General features: G+C 37.3%; 1 protein-coding gene across 3 annotated transcripts in view; it reads left to right on the top strand.

Moving 5' to 3' along the window:
- The first annotated feature begins 1221 nt into the window (after nucleotides 1-1221).
- Nucleotides 1222-18986, top strand: part of YTHDC2 (YTH N6-methyladenosine RNA binding protein C2) — a 70640-nt gene continuing 52875 nt past the window's right edge. For all 3 annotated transcript variants that reach the window (XM_079784423.1, XM_079784425.1, XM_079784424.1), the window contains exons 1-7: nucleotides 1222-1601; nucleotides 2744-2834; nucleotides 9669-9865; nucleotides 11904-12103; nucleotides 14545-14711; nucleotides 16762-16864; nucleotides 17719-17875. In XM_079784423.1, the coding sequence (XP_079640549.1) occupies nucleotides 1406-1601; nucleotides 2744-2834; nucleotides 9669-9865; nucleotides 11904-12103; nucleotides 14545-14711; nucleotides 16762-16864; nucleotides 17719-17875 (1111 nt within the window). In that variant the 5' untranslated portion in view covers nucleotides 1222-1405. The remainder of the gene's footprint in view (nucleotides 1602-2743; nucleotides 2835-9668; nucleotides 9866-11903; nucleotides 12104-14544; nucleotides 14712-16761; nucleotides 16865-17718; nucleotides 17876-18986) is intronic.

The following is an 18986-nucleotide window of genomic DNA, read 5'->3' as shown; positions in this document are numbered from 1 at the left end:
TAGCCAGCCAAAGAGATTTTGGAGGGTAGAGACAATCAAACCTAATTGTAGATTCTAAAATATGGCCAAACAATGAATATTGATTGTGCATCTATGCAGTGCTAGCTGCTGATGAAATAGTGACCAACAAGATAAACAAGGTTCCTGATCCTAAGGCGCTTATATTCTAGTGGGAAAAGCAAATAATATATAAACAAAATAATTTCAAACAGTGGTAAATATCAGATTGATGTGGGAGAGTCTGTCCAGGTAAGGAATAGAATCCCGCTTTAAATGACAAGAAAGAGGCATCCATATGAAGTACGGGGGGAAACTGCCTTGTGCAGGAGGAAACTGCAACTGGAAAGTTCCTCTGATCATAATGAGCTTGTTAAACATCAAGGTACAGAACGAAATTAGTTGCACCGGGGGAGACTTTGTTGTGCGTGTCATTCACCTGGCTTATATTAAAAAGATAACTCTGGTTGCAGTCTGGAGAATGGATCACTGGAAAACCAGAATGGAAGCAGGTAAGGTAGCTGGGATTAGGTCTATGTTAGTGGAATTGTATACTAGCAGGTGGGAATGCTCATAATCTCCCTTGACCTCCTAAATTAAAGGGTTCCACCTTCCTATTCCATCATCTCATGTGGCACATAACTATCATTCAGTCTTTACTTGTTTATTGTCTGTCAGTCCCATTTAGGCTATCCAGATAAAATACAGATGCTGTTAAATTTGTATTTCAGGTAATGCATATATGTTTCTTTTTTTTTAACCAAATGTGTTCCCAAATATTGCACGGGACGTACATATGCTAAAAAATTATTCGGCACCTGAAATAAAACAACAACGGGGCACCCTGTATTTTTATTTGCTACATCTGGCAACTCTACCCCCACTCGTATGTAAACTCCAAGATGGCAGGAAAGGTGCATGTTTGGTTCCCCAATGTATATCTAGGACGTAGCATAGTGCTTGCAGGGCACATAAGTAGGAGCCAACCCGTGCTTATTGAATAAATGAAGGAAGGAGGGATTCCACACAATAACGAGTGACTGAATAAAGGTATGAGGAAGAGCGCCTTGGTTCGAGTGGTGGATGGAGACCGGAGAAGACCAGCCGGGTTGGGAGCGTTTGAATGAGAGGTGCTGCGGCCCGAGGGCGGGGGGAGGCGGCGGGCGCGCTGAGGTCACCGGCGCCGCGGCCCTGGTGACGTCATCACGCTCGCTCTCTAGGCCACGCCCGGGCTTTAGTGGCGCCCGCGCCTCCTCGGCTGTTGTGGTGACTGACTGGGGCTTCCCGGTGACTTAGGCACCGCGCAGGCCGCCTGTGGAGCGGTCCGGTCCGGCCGAGGCCCGCTGTCCGTATCGGTGACCGTCATCCCGCAAGCCTGGCCGCTTCCCGGCGGGGTGACCTCAGGGCCATGTCCAGGCCGAGCAGCGTCTCCCCACGGCCGCCGGCTCCTGGCGGCGGTGGTGGCGGCGGCGGGGGCGGCCCGGCTCAGAGCGGCCCTGGGGGCGGCGCCCGGGCCAAGGGGCTGAAGGACGTTCGCATAGACGAGGAGGTGAAAATCGCAGTTAATATCGCTCTGGAGCGCTTCCGATACGGGGACCAGAAAGGTGAGGCCCCTGACCGGGGGACCCCGCCGGCGGCCCCCCCTCCCACACCCTTGGCCCCCGGTGCGCTGGGGCTGCCTCGGTGCAGGGCGGGCCGGCCGGGCCCAGCGGGGAGCCTCCGGTGGGAGGTGAAGGGTGTGGGGGCCTCCAGCCCGGCATCCTGCTGAGGGGCGGCGTCCGGGGCGCTCCTGGAGGGGCGGCGTCAGGTGAAAAGTCCGGTGGCTCTGCGGCCCGAGGCGTTTCTTTTCCCCGGGGAGCGGCTGTTCGGCAGCTTTGGGCGTCTAAGCCGCCGTGTGGAACCGCTGATAAGCCCCTACATTTTTTTTTTTTTTAATTTAAGGAAGTTGTGGTACGTTTAAGCCACACCAGAAGAGCAGAAGGAAATCAGAAATCAGACAAATAAATGCACTGGCAATAGGTAGTGCTTTGGTTAAATCCTAGAAGCATCACACGAAACACACACACAAAAATCGAACCTGTTGTGGGCTATGAGACTTGCTCACCTGTTAAGGTTGGAGAGCTGCTGGCCTAGCGTCACACGGTGCAGACCCAGCAGCCGAGCTCCGGTGACACGTACAGGGTAGTGGCGCACGCGGGTTGGCTGCCCTTAGAGGGGGCCCCTCACTCGGGAGGCCTGCAGTTCCAAACTGGGAATGACCTGTACAGAGGGATTCTGAACTTCCTGTACACAAAGGTCCAGCCTCAGCGATACATAACAGCACATCTGCTTTGAGCTGGTGAAATGTGAAGTCTGTACAGTTTTGAAGGCAAAGAAAATGCCTTCAGGTGTTTGATGTCGAGCATTCGTAATGCTCGAGCATAATTAACCATGGAAGGAAAGGAACATTTTGTTAATTAAGCAAGGAAGGACTAAGTTCAAATAGAAAAATATCTTCATCGGTCATCATACCAACGCAAGCTTCTAGCATAAATAAGTAGAATCTTTGGTGACCCATTAGAATTCTTTACACACTTGGGTTTAATTTTTATTACTATAACTGTGGTAGACATTTCACAGAAAATATAATGTGATTATATGCATATATGATTTTTTTCATATTTTATATCTATGTATGCATATTGAAGCACCTTGAAAGAAAACTACCTGTCCCCAAATGGTACTTTGTGTGTTTTTTCCCTTGTAGAAATGGAATTTCCTTCTTCTTTGACCAGTACCGAACGAGCCTTTATTCATCGATTGAGCCAGTCTCTTGGGTTGGTCTCTAAAAGTAAAGGGTAAGATGATAGCTTTTCTTATTTAAAGAAAACCATTTACCAAGAAAAGAACAATTATTCTGACTACATTTAAATAGTCAGTACTGTTCTAGATTCACATTCTTAATTATATTGTATGTAGATAAACTGATTCATGTCTGAACCAAACTTAAGCTCTTTCCTTTTCCTTCAATACCCCCCCCCTTTTTTTTTTGTTTTCCCTAGGGGCAAAAAAAAAGAGTAAACTTTAAGATGTAAGAAAAAATAGTTTAAAATTTGAAGTTGATTGCTTGAGAGAAATATTTTCTTATTTCATTGAAACAATCTTTTTTTTTTTTTAAAGAATGGATGGACTAAAGATAAGTATAATTACTTACAGAATTTCTCTCTTTTAATGTTACAGTACTGTAATGGTAAGCTTTAGAACATTGATTTTTTTTTCTTACTAAATCAAGAATCTGATGATTAGAACTGATTAAATAAAATGGAACAGGAGGAAACAGTACATATTTTTTGAGTCACTGAACCATAGTGGGGAAAGGTCACTTGAGCTATCCAAATTGAAGAGCTTTGAAATTCTGTGGAACTGTTTCATTTTGAGACTAAGGATGGTGGGATTGCGTATAGCAGAGCTTCTCAATATTGGAGCAATTGGCACTTTGGACTGGATAATTCTTTATTTTGGAGGGCTTTTTTTTGCAATGTGGATGTTTAAGCCTTTACACCCATATATACCAGTAACAGCTTCCTCCCCAGTTGTAACAACCAAAAATGCCTCTAGACATTGCTAAAATGTTCCCTGGAGAGCAAAATTGCCCCTGGGTGGGAACCATGGGAGGGGGGCATAAAATTTCAGCTTACTCACTTTTAGGTTAAGAGGAGGAAAACAATACTTTATTAAGTAAATATATTAATAAATAAATAGTAGGAAGATTCTAAGGTGAAATTAGCTGATGTAGGTATGTCTTGTATATGAATGTCCACAACAGTGACAGATTACTGACAGGGGATTTAGCTTAGGTGAATGTTCATTTTGAACATCACTGAGGCCAATGCTGGAACAATGGCTAGATTCCTAAACACCCCTATATTAAGTCCTCTGGATAGGTAAAATACTGCACTTGGAAATAAAAATAGAATTTAGGGGCATAATCCTTTGTCCAAAAACACCTGGATCAATATGTTTTGAGATTCAGGTTTTTCTGATTTTAGAGAGGTATTAGGGTATAATTTCAATGTTATGTAATACTCCTAATAAGGTGTAGGCATCACCTTCAATCACATTAATATTTCTCCTGGGAAATGTATGATTATTCACACTAAAATAAATAAAGACTGGAAATAGCCTCATGTCAATTTAATCAGGCTTTGCTGCCAGTTGAAGTTGCTGCAGACTTATAAAAATCTTTCAGAACTGTTTGGGTTTAAGAGTTGCAGATAAGAGGTTGTGAGCCTGCATTAGAAAACATGTTATAAATGCACAGTTCTGCAGTTATATCATTTCTGTGGTTAAATGGGTTCTGAATTCTGAACAATTAACTTAGAAATGACAATTACAAATTACTCTTAGAAAAGCAGTCTATTTGAATAGACTACCTCTACTTCTGTTCAGTAGCATGATCATTTAAGAATGGCCTAGGAATGGAGAAACATCTGGGAAAGAGGAGAGCAAGAAAGAAGTTATCAGGACAAAAAAGGGGGATAAGAAAACACTGAAGAGATAGGGAGAGAGGAAAAGAGGAAAACAGATGCTAAGGGAAGCAAGGTAACTCTGCCTACTTATCCAGGCTCTAATAGCAATATCCAATGTTCCACAATCCCTTTTAGAAAATTCCCTAGCACTTTTGCTTCCCATTTTATCTTTTAAAAATATATATATATTTTATTGATTTTTTACAGAGAGGAAGGGAGAGGGAGAGAAAGTTAGAGACATCGATGAGAGAGAAACATAAATCAGCTGCCTCCTGCACACCTCCTACTGGGGATGTGCCCGCAACCAAGGTACATGCCCTTGACCGGAATCGAACCTGGGACCCTTGAGTCCGCAGGCCGACGCTCTATCCACTGAGCCAAACCGGTTAGGGCCCCATTTTATCTTTTAACAAATGTAGTACAATGTTTATCTAGTGGTCCTTGTGCTTTTCAAATGCCTTTCCTTCTTTTCACACATATAAAGAACTAAATCACTTTGAATGTACTTAACTCTTTTATTTTCATTTACTTGAGAATTTTTTAAAATAAATCTTTATTGTTCAGATTATTACAATTGTTCCTCTTTTTTCCCCCCATAGCTCCCCTCCACCCAGTTCCCACCCCACCCTCTGCCCTTACCCCCCGCCACCACCCCCCCTCACTGTCCTCATCCATAGGTGTACGATTTTTGTCCCGTCTCTTATTTGAGAATTTGTGCCTGACTTACATTTCATGGGTTTTTCTGTTCAGCCTTGAGTAAAGATTTTTTTTTTAACCTCTTAGCATTAACTTCATTAATTTAGGAAGTTCATTTTTCTGCTTTTTAAATGTTGTGCCTGGTATTTTAATCCCTTAATACATATTTGAGAGAGAACCTGGTGTAGAGGAAAGGTCAGGAAACCTTGATTTTACTCCTAGTCTTTCACTGCCTTATTCTCTAGCTTTGGTCATGTCTTTAAACTTTAAAGGCCTATTTTTTTTTTTAAGGCTCATTTTTTAAAATGTAAAATATGAAGGAGTGAATTTCTTTGTTTTAGTTAAGATTCTGTGATTCTGTGATAGTTTATTTTGAGTTTCTTCTAAGGTTTTAAAAAATAGATTCTAGGCTTACTGTGTGGTAATTTATAATTTTTTTCTGATCACTTTCTTTTTTTAAAATCTCCCTTCTTTTAAAAATTTGAAAGATCTTTTCATCTATCTGCCTAACAGAAGTATAAATTAAGGAGATATGGAATTAACATTTACTGGGCATCAAATGCATGTGTATTATTTTTTTAGAGACATTAGTTCCTTGGTGGCTGTGAGCTTTTTAAGCAGTCATTTTAGATTTTGGTTCTTTAGCTGATCTTTTAAACTGTTTACAGATTTGGAAAGTAGGGATAGTGATGCATATGGTTGTATTTGAATATCTTAAATAGTAACATGCTATATAAATTTTATGTAATTGATGAACTGACTCTTAAAATTGCCTAAATTTGATTAGTTATATCCTTTTTTTTTTTTTAAAAGAAAAGGCATTGAAATGCCAATACTTCATCATAGTATGTATTGGTTACTTTTACCTTTTATTTTATTTATTTTTAAATGTATTTTTATTAATTTCAGAGAGGAAGGGAGAGGCAGAGAGAGATAGAAATATCAATGATGAGAGAGAATCATTGATCGGCTGCCTCCTGCAGGCCCCCACTGGGGATCGGGCCAACAACCCGGGCATGTGTCCTGCCCAGGAATTGAACCGTTACCTGGTAGATTCTCAACCACTGAACCACGTTGGCCAGGCTACTTTTATCCTTTAAAGTTATGGTGTTTTTATCTGTAATTTTCATACATTTATTTTTATACTTAAAAATTGCATATGGGGCTTGCATTTTATTACTTTTAAAAGTTCATTTGAATTTCAGTTACCTAGCATTTTTTTCCACATCTTGTAGCTAGTTTCTAGTTAATTTTGTTTTGTAAAGGAGACTTATTTTTTTTATCAAAGCATGGTGTCAGTTACTTTGGAATGAAAGCATAATGAGGATATCTCAATGTGTTAATTTATACAGTAGGACAAATCTGTGATGTGTTGAGTGTTTCCATCCTATGAAATGATAAATATTTTACCAAATTTTACTAATCTTTTTTTAATATATCAGTGTCACTGTGGTGTTGTGTGGTAGGAACGAGCACAAGTAGAATTTTTTAGTAACACATTAAAAAACTATGAAGAAGTTGATGTTATCTTTCTGCCCCACCATCCATGTTCAAATTAATTCAGTAAATTTTAAATGGTAATGGCTAAGTCCTCACACTTGCTTTGTATGAGTTTTGTTTTTTTGTTGTTTTTTTAAAATATATTTTTACTGCTTTCAGAGAGGAAGGGAGAGGGAGAGAGAGAGAGAGACAGAAACATCAATGAAGAGAGAATCATTGATTGGCTGCCTCTTGCATGCTCCACACTGGGGATTGAGCCTTCAACCTGGGCATGTGCCCTGACCAGGAATTAAATGATGACCTCCTGGTTCATAGGTCAATGCTCAACCACTGAGCATGCCAGCTGGGCTGTATGAGTTTTTTTAATGCATACATTTTAAAATGTATATATTTATGTATATATAAATAATTTCATAACATTTTTATGCATAAGTGCTGTATTATTATTAGGCATTTTAATTATTAGGAAAGTTCAGTCTGACTCATTATTTTAGTTGTGAGCTTATTAAAGAAAGAGTATATTTTACTCACTTTGTAATCCCAGCTTCTAGCACAGTGTCTGGCACACAGTAGGTGCTCAATATATGATGTTTGGTTGAATGAATTAAAAAATGAATTAAAGGTGAAATATAGCAAACATTTCCTGACATGATTTTTAAGGAAATGAAAGCATCTTGGAGCTGATAGAAATAGAGATTTTAAAATGAACTAGTATGCACTGTCAGAAAATTACAATGATTTACTTTTGATCATATAGCTATTGAGTTGAAAGAGTATTACTAGCTGAACACAAGCCTCCTAACTCTTGCTCTAGTGCTCACTTCAGCATGCTTCCTGCCTTCTGTAGTTAAAATTTTATAAAGTAAATGTCACAGAAGGGGAATGAGTGATTGAGTCTATGGTAGCTGTGCTGAAGTTTTAGAATGGTCTGTGTACAGAGCATATCTCTAGAATCCAGTAATTCCACTTTACCATGGAGATAACTAAAATTTCTAGATCAGGTTAAATTTAATTATTTCATCTTTATGACATCATTTAAGCATCAGTAAGCATATTAAGGAGTAGATGACAGTATAGAAAACTTATAATTCATTGAAGAAGTCAAGAAATTAAAAATCATGGTAAATTGAAAGCCTCACTTTGAAGGCTTATATGGCTAAAACTATATAGGTTAATCCCTAGTTACATATCTTTCTTAGAGTGAAGATACTGAAAAAATTTTAATCTAATGAAAATTAGGAAAATCATACATGTATTTGTCATTGTGTTTGTGGCTATGTTGCTCATTTCTGTGATATGAGAGTGCATTAACAAATGATAAAACATTTAATCAAATATTTGGAGTAAAATTTTAAAAAATATAAGAAATGATATTTTTCCCCTCACTATAGTTATAATAATAGGTTTCATTTATTTAGTGCTTACTCTGTAACAGATACTGCCCTTTACATGCATTATCTTTTTTAATTGTATACATAGTCCTTTAAGGCATTATTATTATTATTATTATTGTTATTACTAGTGGCCTGGTGCACAAAATTCGTGCACATTAAAAGGGAACTAATTAGAGAAAATATTTTAATATTGCTATTTGCCATTTCTCTATAATAGAAGTGTCAGAGGTGAAAGAAAATTAGTAAAATGTATATGAATATCTTCCTCCTGTCAGAGTCTGGGGCGCACTGCTGGACCTAGAGTCAAGTCCCAGCCCTCCTTCATGCGCCTCGAAATCGCGCGAGACCCAGACCTGGCTGGCCCCACCCCCGTCAAGCCCCGCTGAGCCGGGGGGGGGGGGGGGCGGCGCAGCCTCAGGTCCCTGGCCCAGGACGGAGCAGGGGGTGCGGCCTGAGGTCCACCGTCAAGCCCTGCCGGGCGGGCGAGGGGCACAGCCTCAGATCCCCCACCCTGGCCCAGTACCATGCAGCCTCAGGTCCCTGCTGATTGCTCGTTATGGCTCGTTATGGGAACCTCGCCTCCGCTGTGGGCGCAGCCATCTTGTGTTACGGGAACCCAGCCTCCGCTGTGCGTGCCATCATCTTGTGATGGCGTGAGGGTCAATTTGCATATTACCTCTTTATTATATAGGATTATGTTAGGCTCAGAGCTATTAAATAATATACTTATAGTCCCACAGCTAGTAAGTGATAGAGCTGGGATTCAAAACCATGTCAATGAGCTATTTACTAGTACTACTTTGAATTATATTATAGAGATATATATTATTAAATCATTCAAAACACATTTGAAAATTTCCTGTGTGTTTAACATCGTCAGCCCTGGACCAGTTGCAGAAACAAATATATCTACATCAAGTAATTTGAGAACATTTATAAATCAGCATTGCCTTATATATGAAGGCTAGTATCAGAAGCTTTGAAAATTTTTTTTCCCCAGTATGCATTTGAAAATTCTTATCAATAATGTTGGCTTTTTTTTGGGTCCAACTACTAACGTTGGCTCTCTTAACAGGTCTTCATGAAAGTGTGACATTACCAGCATACTGTGGAGACATTCAGTGGGATATGTTAGTCTGGACAGTGAACCATAATTTTTTTATTAACACTTTTAGATTTTGTTGTTCAGATTGTCTCTCCCTCTTCACTCCACCCCCCCCACCCCCCCCCCCCCCCCCCCCCCGCCTTATGCTTCCCAGCATGCATGAATTAATTGTTGTCTTACTCCATGAAGTCCGCTAGGACAAACTTTAACACTTGTGGGTAAGTAAGCCGTTTTTACTGATTTAAAATTGGATTTGCAGCATTTTGAAATTTTAATTGAAAGTGGTCTTGTCGTCACTTTAGCACCACAGTCCTCTTTAATTGAGTTTTTGGGATTTTCAGCACCTTTTCCCAAATCATTTTGATTTTTTTCAGTGTTTTGCTTGAGATGTGTTTTCTAAGTAGGCATACATCATATGTGAACAAATTGACTATATATAGTAACTAAATGATTTTTATTAATATTCAGAAAGGGAGCAAATAGATACCTAACTGTGAAGAAGAAAGATGGATCAGAAACAGCTCATGCAATGATGACCTGTAATTTGACTCATAATACAAAACATGCTGTTCGGAGCCTAATTCAAAGATTTCCCGTCACAAATAAAGAACGTACTGAACTTCTGCCTAAAACAGAAAGAGGAAATGTGTTTGCAGTTGAAGCTGGTATGTATTTTCTGGGGAGCTTCTGTGTTTATCCTATTATTTGATGACTGTTCTTTTTCCATTTTAAATTTATTTTTAAAAACTGAGATGAAGATTTCTGAATGTGAATAGCTTATTGAAATGATTAAAACTTATAAAAATTTTGGAATGAAATGCAGTGTTAAGGCATGTCATAAAGTTAGACAAGTTTTCTTTTTAAGTGTCATAGTAATAGCTACCATTTATTGAGCATTTACTCTGTGCTAGGCAGTATACTAAACTCTCTATATAGGGCCTCATAGCAATTCTTGCAAGGTAGGAATTTCCCCTATCTCATAGGTGAATAAACTGGGGTTCAGAGAAGTTAAGTAATTTGTTCAAGGCCATTCAATCATCCAATAAACTGCAGAGCTGGGATTTGACTACAAGGTCTAGACTTTCCTATATTATGCTGCTGTAACATGCTAATGAGTGAGATTTGGAATTGAGTTTTAGCTTCTGGTAAGAGACAGGACAGAACGTTCAGTACATTAATTTGTTGAAAGGTAGATAATATATTTAGGTTATAAAATTAAGTTGTAATTTCACTGTTTAAAAAAATAACTTCCCTAGTGAGAAAATTATTTATTACCTGAAGTGACAGTATGTGCATAATTTTCAGTCTATTGGAGTAGGTTTGCAGAATCCAGAAAACACATGGTACTAGATATCAAGGAATTTAAATTTAAATACACACATGCAAAATATTTTTAATTGTGTGATTGTGTGAAGAATATAAATACATCACGGCTCTATTTTATTCCTGTCTGTTTAGGTAAGTGTAGATGTTGGCCAAAATACTCAATTAGGAAATTTGATAATCATTAGGGCCTTATATCCTATACTAGAGGCCCGATGCACGAAATTCATGCAAGAGTAGGCCTTCCTTCCCCTGGCTGCTGGCACTGGCTTCCCTCTGGCACCCGGGACCCAAGGCTTCCCTCCGGCCACCGGCAGGCACCCAGAAACGGGGCTTCCCTCACAGCCCCAGCTTGGTCTGGAAGATTGTATGGTCTAATTAGCATAATACACTTTTATTATTATAGATAATAAAACCTGAATATGCAAATTGACCGAACGGCAGAACCACCGGTTGCTATGATGCACACTGATCACCAGGGGGCAGACGCTTAATGCAGGAGCTGCTCCCCCTGGTGGTCAGGGGGAGCGCTGCCCAGCCAGAAGCCAGGGTCATGGGTGGCAAGCGCAGCGGTGGTGGCGGGAGCCTCTCCTGCCTCCGAGGCAGTGCTAAGGAGCAGCGAGCCTGGCTCACGACTGGTGGGTGAGCGAGCGTAGCGGTGGTGGCGGGAGCTTCTCCTGCCTTCGCTGCAGGTGGGCGGTAAGGAGCGAGGGCCCCCAGACTGCAAGAGCCCCGGACTGCGAGAGGGATATCTGACTGCCAGCTTAGGCCCGATCCCTGGGGGTTGGGCGTAAGCCGGCAGGTGGACATCCCCTGGGGGGTCCCAGACTGTGCGAGGGCACAGGCCAGGCTGAGGGACTCCTCCCCCCCAGTGCACAAATCTCATGCACCAGGCCTCTAGTTTACACGTATTATTCTATTTGGTCACATAATCTTACATGTTTAATTTAAACATATAGAGTATTTTTTTCATGATGTGTTTTCACATTGTACTTTGTAAATATAATGCACATTGTTTCCTACTATATTTCCTAATTTTCTGTGTCATTGATAGAAACAAGCCTGAAAATCATTTTAAGATATCCAATCATGCTTTATTATTAATGGTTATTGAATGATTGATTTTTGTTTATTTGTAAACATTATATACCAGAAATACTTTTGAGAAATTTGTTTTCTAAATAATACTGAAATTTGTAATACTCTCTTAAGAATAGTAAGTTTAGGAGTACAACAGTTGAGGCCTTGCTTGCAAACTTTATGTAGGCTGAGTAGAGAAGAAACACTTGAATGAAATTATATTAGAAATTACTTATTTTGTTTTTAACACGTTTTTTAATGTTGATTATAATTTTTTTTTTTTTTTTTTCATTTTCAAAGAAAACCGGGAAATGAGTAAGACAAGTGGGCGACTCAACAATGGCATACCTCAGATTCCAGTGAAAAGAGGAGAATCCGAATTTGATTCTTTCAGGCAGTCTTTGCCAGTGTTTGAGAAACAAGAAGAAATTGTTAAAATAATTAAAGAAAATAAAGTAGTTTTGATTGTAGGAGAAACTGGGTCTGGAAAGACTACACAGGTTTGTTTCCTTGTTGTTTATAGCAGAAAAAATATTTTATCTCATGTGACAGTTTTATACAGTAAACCCTTGATTTTTCAGACCTTTATTTAACAGACCTTGGATTTAACAGACAAAATTTCCAGTCCATGTCATATGTGAAAATTAACACCCTGTTAATTTAAAAATGCTTAACAGGTTATTTTTTTTGTTATTAATTACTGTTATTTTTAACAAATTTTAACAAATAGGCCATTGTTGGAAAAACTGTAGTAATTTCACTGACATAAATAAATATTACATGTCTACAACCATAGTGTACATATTTAAATCCAAGAATCTCTGCTGGTAAACAGTGTTTGGCAAATGATTAGCTTGTGATCACACTGCATCGCAGGTAGTAACTGGTTCTGTTGTTGTGTAGCGTAACTTTCTGCAGTAGTTTTAATGTGTGCTGGCCTATGTTTGGATGTGCGCTAAACAATCCCCCATCCGTGTGCATTTGTTTACTCTCAGTGACTGGTGAATGCATGCATTTACTAGACCTATTCAGTATAAATTTAAAATTACTGTAATACATATAGAAAACTTCTATGAAGTTAAACTTTTCATACATATTTAATTTTAATTACACAAACTTGTCTACATAAATAAAAACAGGTAAACTAATTTGTCGATTTTTTAACATAAACGTTCAGAAAGCCTACTTTATTACGTAAGAGATTTTCCACTTTAATGGACACCCCCTTGTCTGAATTGGTCCATTATATCAAGGTTTTACTGTATTAAATTTATACTACATGTATTTAAACAAAAAACAGGCAAAGAAACTTCTGGTTACTTTAATGGTTATTTCAAAAATAAGTTATTACTGGGAGTACATTTAAGACTTTGTAGAAAGGAAATACTTTCAAGTATTTATTTTTAACCTAGTACATTGCACCTTTATTTAAAAGAAGGTGAGGATGTGATTTGGCATCAATAGAAGGAATGTGGACTTTGACTTTCAGTTCAAATTCCACTTTCCTCATTGATTGGGTGTAAACTTTTAGGCTGTAAGCTAGAGTTTTCATTTGTAAAATGGAATAATAATAGCTACTATTCAAGGTGAAATTTAGAGATGTATATAAAGTGCCTAATACAGTGATTTTATAAGTAGCAGCTAAATTAAAAGCAATGTTAACAACATGCTAATATAAAATTGACTATAGAATAGAATTAATATGACAAGTTTGACTTGGATGTTCAGAATCAAAGTACTTTATTATCATGAAGTTTCAATCATGGTGAGAGTTTGGAAGTAAGAGTGGTACAATGATAGGACCTTTTCTTGGTTATGTTCTCTAACATGTTAGTATGTTAAAATAGTAAAATTACTTTGCTTATGATAGAGATTCAGATAGGATAGCTAATATAATTTTACATTCTTTTCTTTTATGGACAAATATATTTATTTTGACAATTGCTTAAGATTTCTTATGGTTATGTTGGTTGGTTTAAAAAACAGTCAAGGAATGCAAGCTGGTAGGAGAGGCTGACTATAAACTCTACAAATTATTTACTTGTAAGATTTAACTGTTTTCACAGAAGTGTAACTCTTTATCCCTAAAACTTGACACTGTAAAATTATGTAATTAATCACTTTGTATGAATAAAAACCAACTTAGATACACTAATATTCTAAATTGTGTAAACATTTTTTTCCCTGAAAGAATTCATAAGAAACTTAATGGTAGTTATTTTTTTTGGAGAGGACTATTGGTAGTGGAAGGGTTAGGAAGACTTACTTTTACTTTTGATTATTTCTGACCTGTTTGAATTTAATTATAGAAAAGTGTCTGCAATCCTAATGTTAGGCTATTTTTTTATGCTTTTCACTATTAAAAACCCCAGTGGAATTTTGATTGTCGTTTCATTGACTTTATAGAATAATTTGAGAGAATTGACATTTTTGTAATATTGATTATTCACCTTCAGGAATATATCATTTATTTATATATTCAGATCTTTTATGCTTTTCATTAGTGTTTTAGTAGTCTTTGTATAAGTGTTAACTATGTCTTTTTTATATATTTGATTATTTTTATCATGTAGATTCATGAATATTTATTTTATATGTGGTTTATAATTAATTAGTTTAAATTTTTTTACTCAACTCTCCCAGATTTGGCCATTAAGTACACCTTCCACTTGGTTCCTGTGTCCTTTTGGCATGACTCCACATCACTTTTTTACCACTTCCTTACTTCCTGGCACTGCAAGATGTTTCAAGTTGATCTTGAACAAGATCTTTTTAAATCACATTTCTAGTCGATTATTAGCAATTACATGAAAGTTGTTGATTTTATGATTATTTTATATTTGGACATGTTACAGAATTTTTTTAGTTTTAATGGTGTTTTAGTGGATTGTCTGGGTATATAATTATGTCATTTTATAGCACTTTAAAACTTGTATTTCAGATTCCTCAGTTCCTATTAGATGATTGCTTTAAAAATGGTATCCCTTGCCGAATATTTTGTACTCAACCAAGACGATTAGCAGCTATTGCTGTGGCTGAAAGAGTTGCTGCAGAGAGAAGAGAAAGGATTGGTCAAACAATTGGGTATCAGATACGATTAGAAAGCAGGTAAAGATAATTCTTCACTAGCTTATCTCTTATCATTCTTAGAAAAGATAAATGCCTATGCTTCACTGAATATGGAGAATGTGTTAGTTGAAAAGTTAGATGATTATTTATTCTAGTAGTAATACTTCTCTGACAGATCATTGAGGTTATGTCTAAACTTAGTGAGATTTTTAATAAATAGTTGAGAAAGGATTTGGGCCAATCTATAGATATATTTATGAATTTCATAGTTTTATGATCAGGTACAAGTTATTTCACCTCTTTGAGTCTCAGTTTTCTCATCTGTAAAATGGGGCTAATAAAGGCATTTAGAGTACGTTTATGTGAAATTTATAGTAAGTACTCAATAAATGTTAGTGACTGAATTGAATATTGTTAGTATTAGTAGTACTTTCTTCATCAATATACTATTTCTGTGCTCTAATAGTTTGGTGGTTTAAAAAGCTGATCCCTTTTATGATATACTTTTGTCCCCAAGCAAAAAGTACAGGGTGGCTCCAAAAAACTTATGCACACTTTGAATGATTATAAAGTCAATGTTTATACAGTTTATTTTCAAAATTTAAAAGAATTTACAGAAATGAATAAATTTTTTTGTCAATGCCTTTTTTCAAACTGATGACCGTTCTGGTCCAGGCATTGGACCATGATAACATGAAGCAATGGAATCACAAACATCAATAATCATTTTGTTTGGTATTTGTGTGCCCTCATTTCATCGATTGTTGCTGGTTTTGTATCATAAACTTTACCTTTATGAATCTTCAGTAAAAAAAGTCTAGTGGCACTTTAGGATGAATTTTCTTTGCTCAAAACTTAGTCTGGCTTCACTCATTATCACAAATCAGTTAAACCTGAAAAAGAGTGAAAATTAAGTAGTTATCAGGTGTTCAAGTGTATATACATTTTTTGGGGACATTCTATATTTAAGGTCTTTTAAAAAATCTGTTTATGGCTTTTTAACAAAATAATCATCCTATCTAATAAAGAGGGAATATGCTAATTGACCATCACACCCTCACAAAGATGGTGGCATCCACAGCCAATGAGGAGGGAATATGCTAATTGACTGTCACACCCTCAAAGATGGTGGCGCCCACAGCCACAAAATGGCAGCGCCCAGTCTCCTCAGCCCCGCCGGGGCGGCAGGCATGCGGCAAGGCCGGGCCCGCTCCCAGGCGAATTCGGCTTCTCTGTGCGCCTGCCTCTGGAGTCCCTCAGTCCCCTCAGCCCCCCAGCTGCCCAGGGCCGGCCCGAGGTGCAGGCAAGCCTTGGATGGTGGCTTCCCAGCCACCCAGGGCCAGCCCAAGGTGCAGGCAAGCCTTGGATGGCAGCTGCCCAGCCGCCCAGGGCCTGCCCGAGGCTCAGGCAAGCCTCGGATGGTGGCTGCCCAGCTGCCCAGGACCGCCCGAGGCTCAGGTAACCAGGGCTGGGCCGAGGCTTGCTCTGCCAGCAGTGGCAGCAGCAGAGGTGTGATGGGGGTGTCGCCTTCCCCTGATCGCCAGGTCGCCTTCTGCCCCTGAGGGCTCCTGGATTGTGAGAAGTGGCAGGCTGGGCTGTGGGACCCCCTGCTCCGGTACATGAATTTTCATGCACCGGGACTCTCGTTTAATTAATTAAAGGCTGTTAGTAATAAAAATTTTGTGAGGTTGTCAGGCATAAAATAAATATTTCACATAACTTTGCTGATAAATCATATATACAGTATTATATTATTTACTTTAAAAATATTTTTATTGATTTCAGAGAAGAAGTGAGAGGGAGAGAGAGAGAAACATCACTGATGAGAGAGAATCATTGATCAGTCTCCTCCTGCATGCCCCCTCCTGGGGATTAAGCCTGCATACTGGGCATGTGCCTGACTGGGAATCAAACTGTGACCTCTTGGTTCATAGGTCGACACTCAACCACTGAGCCACACCAGTTGGGCTATATTAGTTACTTAAAGTAACATTTGTTAAAGTACATATGAGACTAGCATTTAATGTGATCATGTTTTAATTACATATAATGCTTGTAATTGTGCATGTTATTTTGATTTTTTAAAAAGGGTTTCTCCAAAGACACTTCTGACATTTTGCACTAATGGGGTATTGCTGCGAACATTGATGGCAGGAGATAGTACATTGTCAGCTGTGACACATGTTATTGTGGTAAGAATATTGCTGAATTTACCATAAATTTCCATAAAATTTAAATACATAATTACATTTTTAGAATAGGCTATAAGTGAGAACCAATTTGGTTTTTTTTTGAACAGGCTATTATAATCAAGTTACTTTTTATTTTATATAATTATTAGAAATACATATTTTATATTTAACCTATTTTTATCAGATTTTATGAGAAAATAAAATAAGTAGATAGTTTTTTAAAAAGTGCTTTTTTATGTATGAAAACGATACATGCATGAATTTACTTAGAGCTCTCTAGAATGGTGAACGTTTTCTCTGTACATATGCTTAGTCATCTGATTCCTCTTTAATATGTATTTACCAGCCTTAGGGCATACTTTACAGTCATTTAACTTCATGGTGAAGCTGCTAAATTAACTAGCTGCTAATGAAGAAAGTAGATGAATTATCACCCTACTAAAGAGTTATAAGCTTTTATCCTGTTCGTATAAAAACAAGTAGATTGAATTTTATAAACTTGTAATAAGCAGCTTTTGTAAACTTATTAGTTCTGTGTATTCAAACCAAGGGATGCACCTGAGCCCTGATGCTAACAGATTTTGTATATTATATTAAAAGAACATTAAATCAGACTGTATTAATTCAGAGTTTATTTTAGTTTGTGTGGTTTTATATTCTGTGAAAAACAACAACTATATTAGGTTATTAATGTCTATTTCTGAATTGTCCATAATACAAAATTTTCACTAATACTGATTGGCCTTGTCCACAGTCAATTTGAATTAGTGTTAAACCTAGCAGTTCCATAATTGTAAAGACTTAGTCATCTATAATTTTTAACTATTCCATGGTTTTATTTTTGTTTACTGCAGGATGAAGTACATGAAAGAGATCGATTTAGTGATTTTTTACTTACAAAGTTAAGAGATTTGTTGCAAAAGCATCCAACTTTGAAACTAATTCTTTCTAGTGCTGCCTTGGATGTAAATCTCTTTATAAGATATTTTGGAAGTTGTCCAGTGATATATAGTAAGTTAAATTATAAGATTTCTTTTAGCATTTTTACAAAAGAATGCTTTTTGGCATGATTATATTTATTGTAATCAGAATTGGGAAATGTTCTGAAGTAAAAAGTATCCATTTCTGTTTCCTTTGAGATATGCTTAATTAGTTGTTGCTCAATTATTTATCCTTTTCCATATACAACTCTTTGCTATTGTGTTGTGAGGCCAATTCTTTAATATTAAAAGGAAATATTCTTTATTTTGGCCCTGTATTCCTCTTTAAATTCTGTCCTAAAGCTTCCCCTTTATTGCTAGACTCCTTGAAAGAGTAGACTACATTCCCTTGTTTACTTCTCTTGTACTTCTGAACATGCTGTCACTTAACTTTTATTCTTGTCCTTTAATCAAGGACAAGGATAAAAAATTATTAAATTTATCCTCAAAAATAGAAAAAGTTGTATGTGTTTACTTCAATGATATAGTGCAAACATATATATAGGAAAAACTTGACAATTGCTCCTGTCCTCGTGTTATTCCATGTTCCACTTTCCCGAGATTAATTGATGTTAAAGCTTAGTGTATATCCTTTTTTCACCTTGTCCATGCTCATACGACATATGCAAATACACATATATATCGCGTTTACAGAAATTGGTTTTACAGAACTGAGCACATACATTATTTTGCAGTTTGCTTTATTCATGTGACAGTACATCGTGAATAGTTCTTCAGATCAGCGGTCTTGGATGTAGTTCATTATTTTAAGCAGCTGTTTTAATATTTTATAATATGAATGCACAATGGTTTATTTAACTATTTCTTTATTTTTTGATATTCAGATTGGTTTTAGATCCTCCCTTTCCCCACAATAAACAGTGTTGTAATAAACATTCTTATATGTATATCCTTATATACTGGAGCTCTTATTTCTAAGGATAGGTTCCTGAAAATGAACTTGTTGAGTAAAAGAATATATTTTTAATTTTAACAGATTTTTCAGTTTTTCTTTCTTAGAAGTCTGGAATTATTTACATTTCTGTAGTGTATAGGGCTGTTTATTTGTATATTCTATCCAGTATTGTTTTGACACTAATTTAATTGCCAAGCCTATGGTTCATATTTTATACAAAAATCTT

The sequence above is a fragment of the Cnephaeus nilssonii genome, assembly GCF_951640355.1.
Source record: "Cnephaeus nilssonii genome assembly, chromosome: 2".
In the NCBI taxonomy this organism is placed as follows: Eukaryota; Metazoa; Chordata; class Mammalia; order Chiroptera; family Vespertilionidae; genus Cnephaeus; species Cnephaeus nilssonii.
Note: the sequence above shows the minus strand (reverse complement) of the source record. Positions and strands in the feature narration are given on the sequence as shown.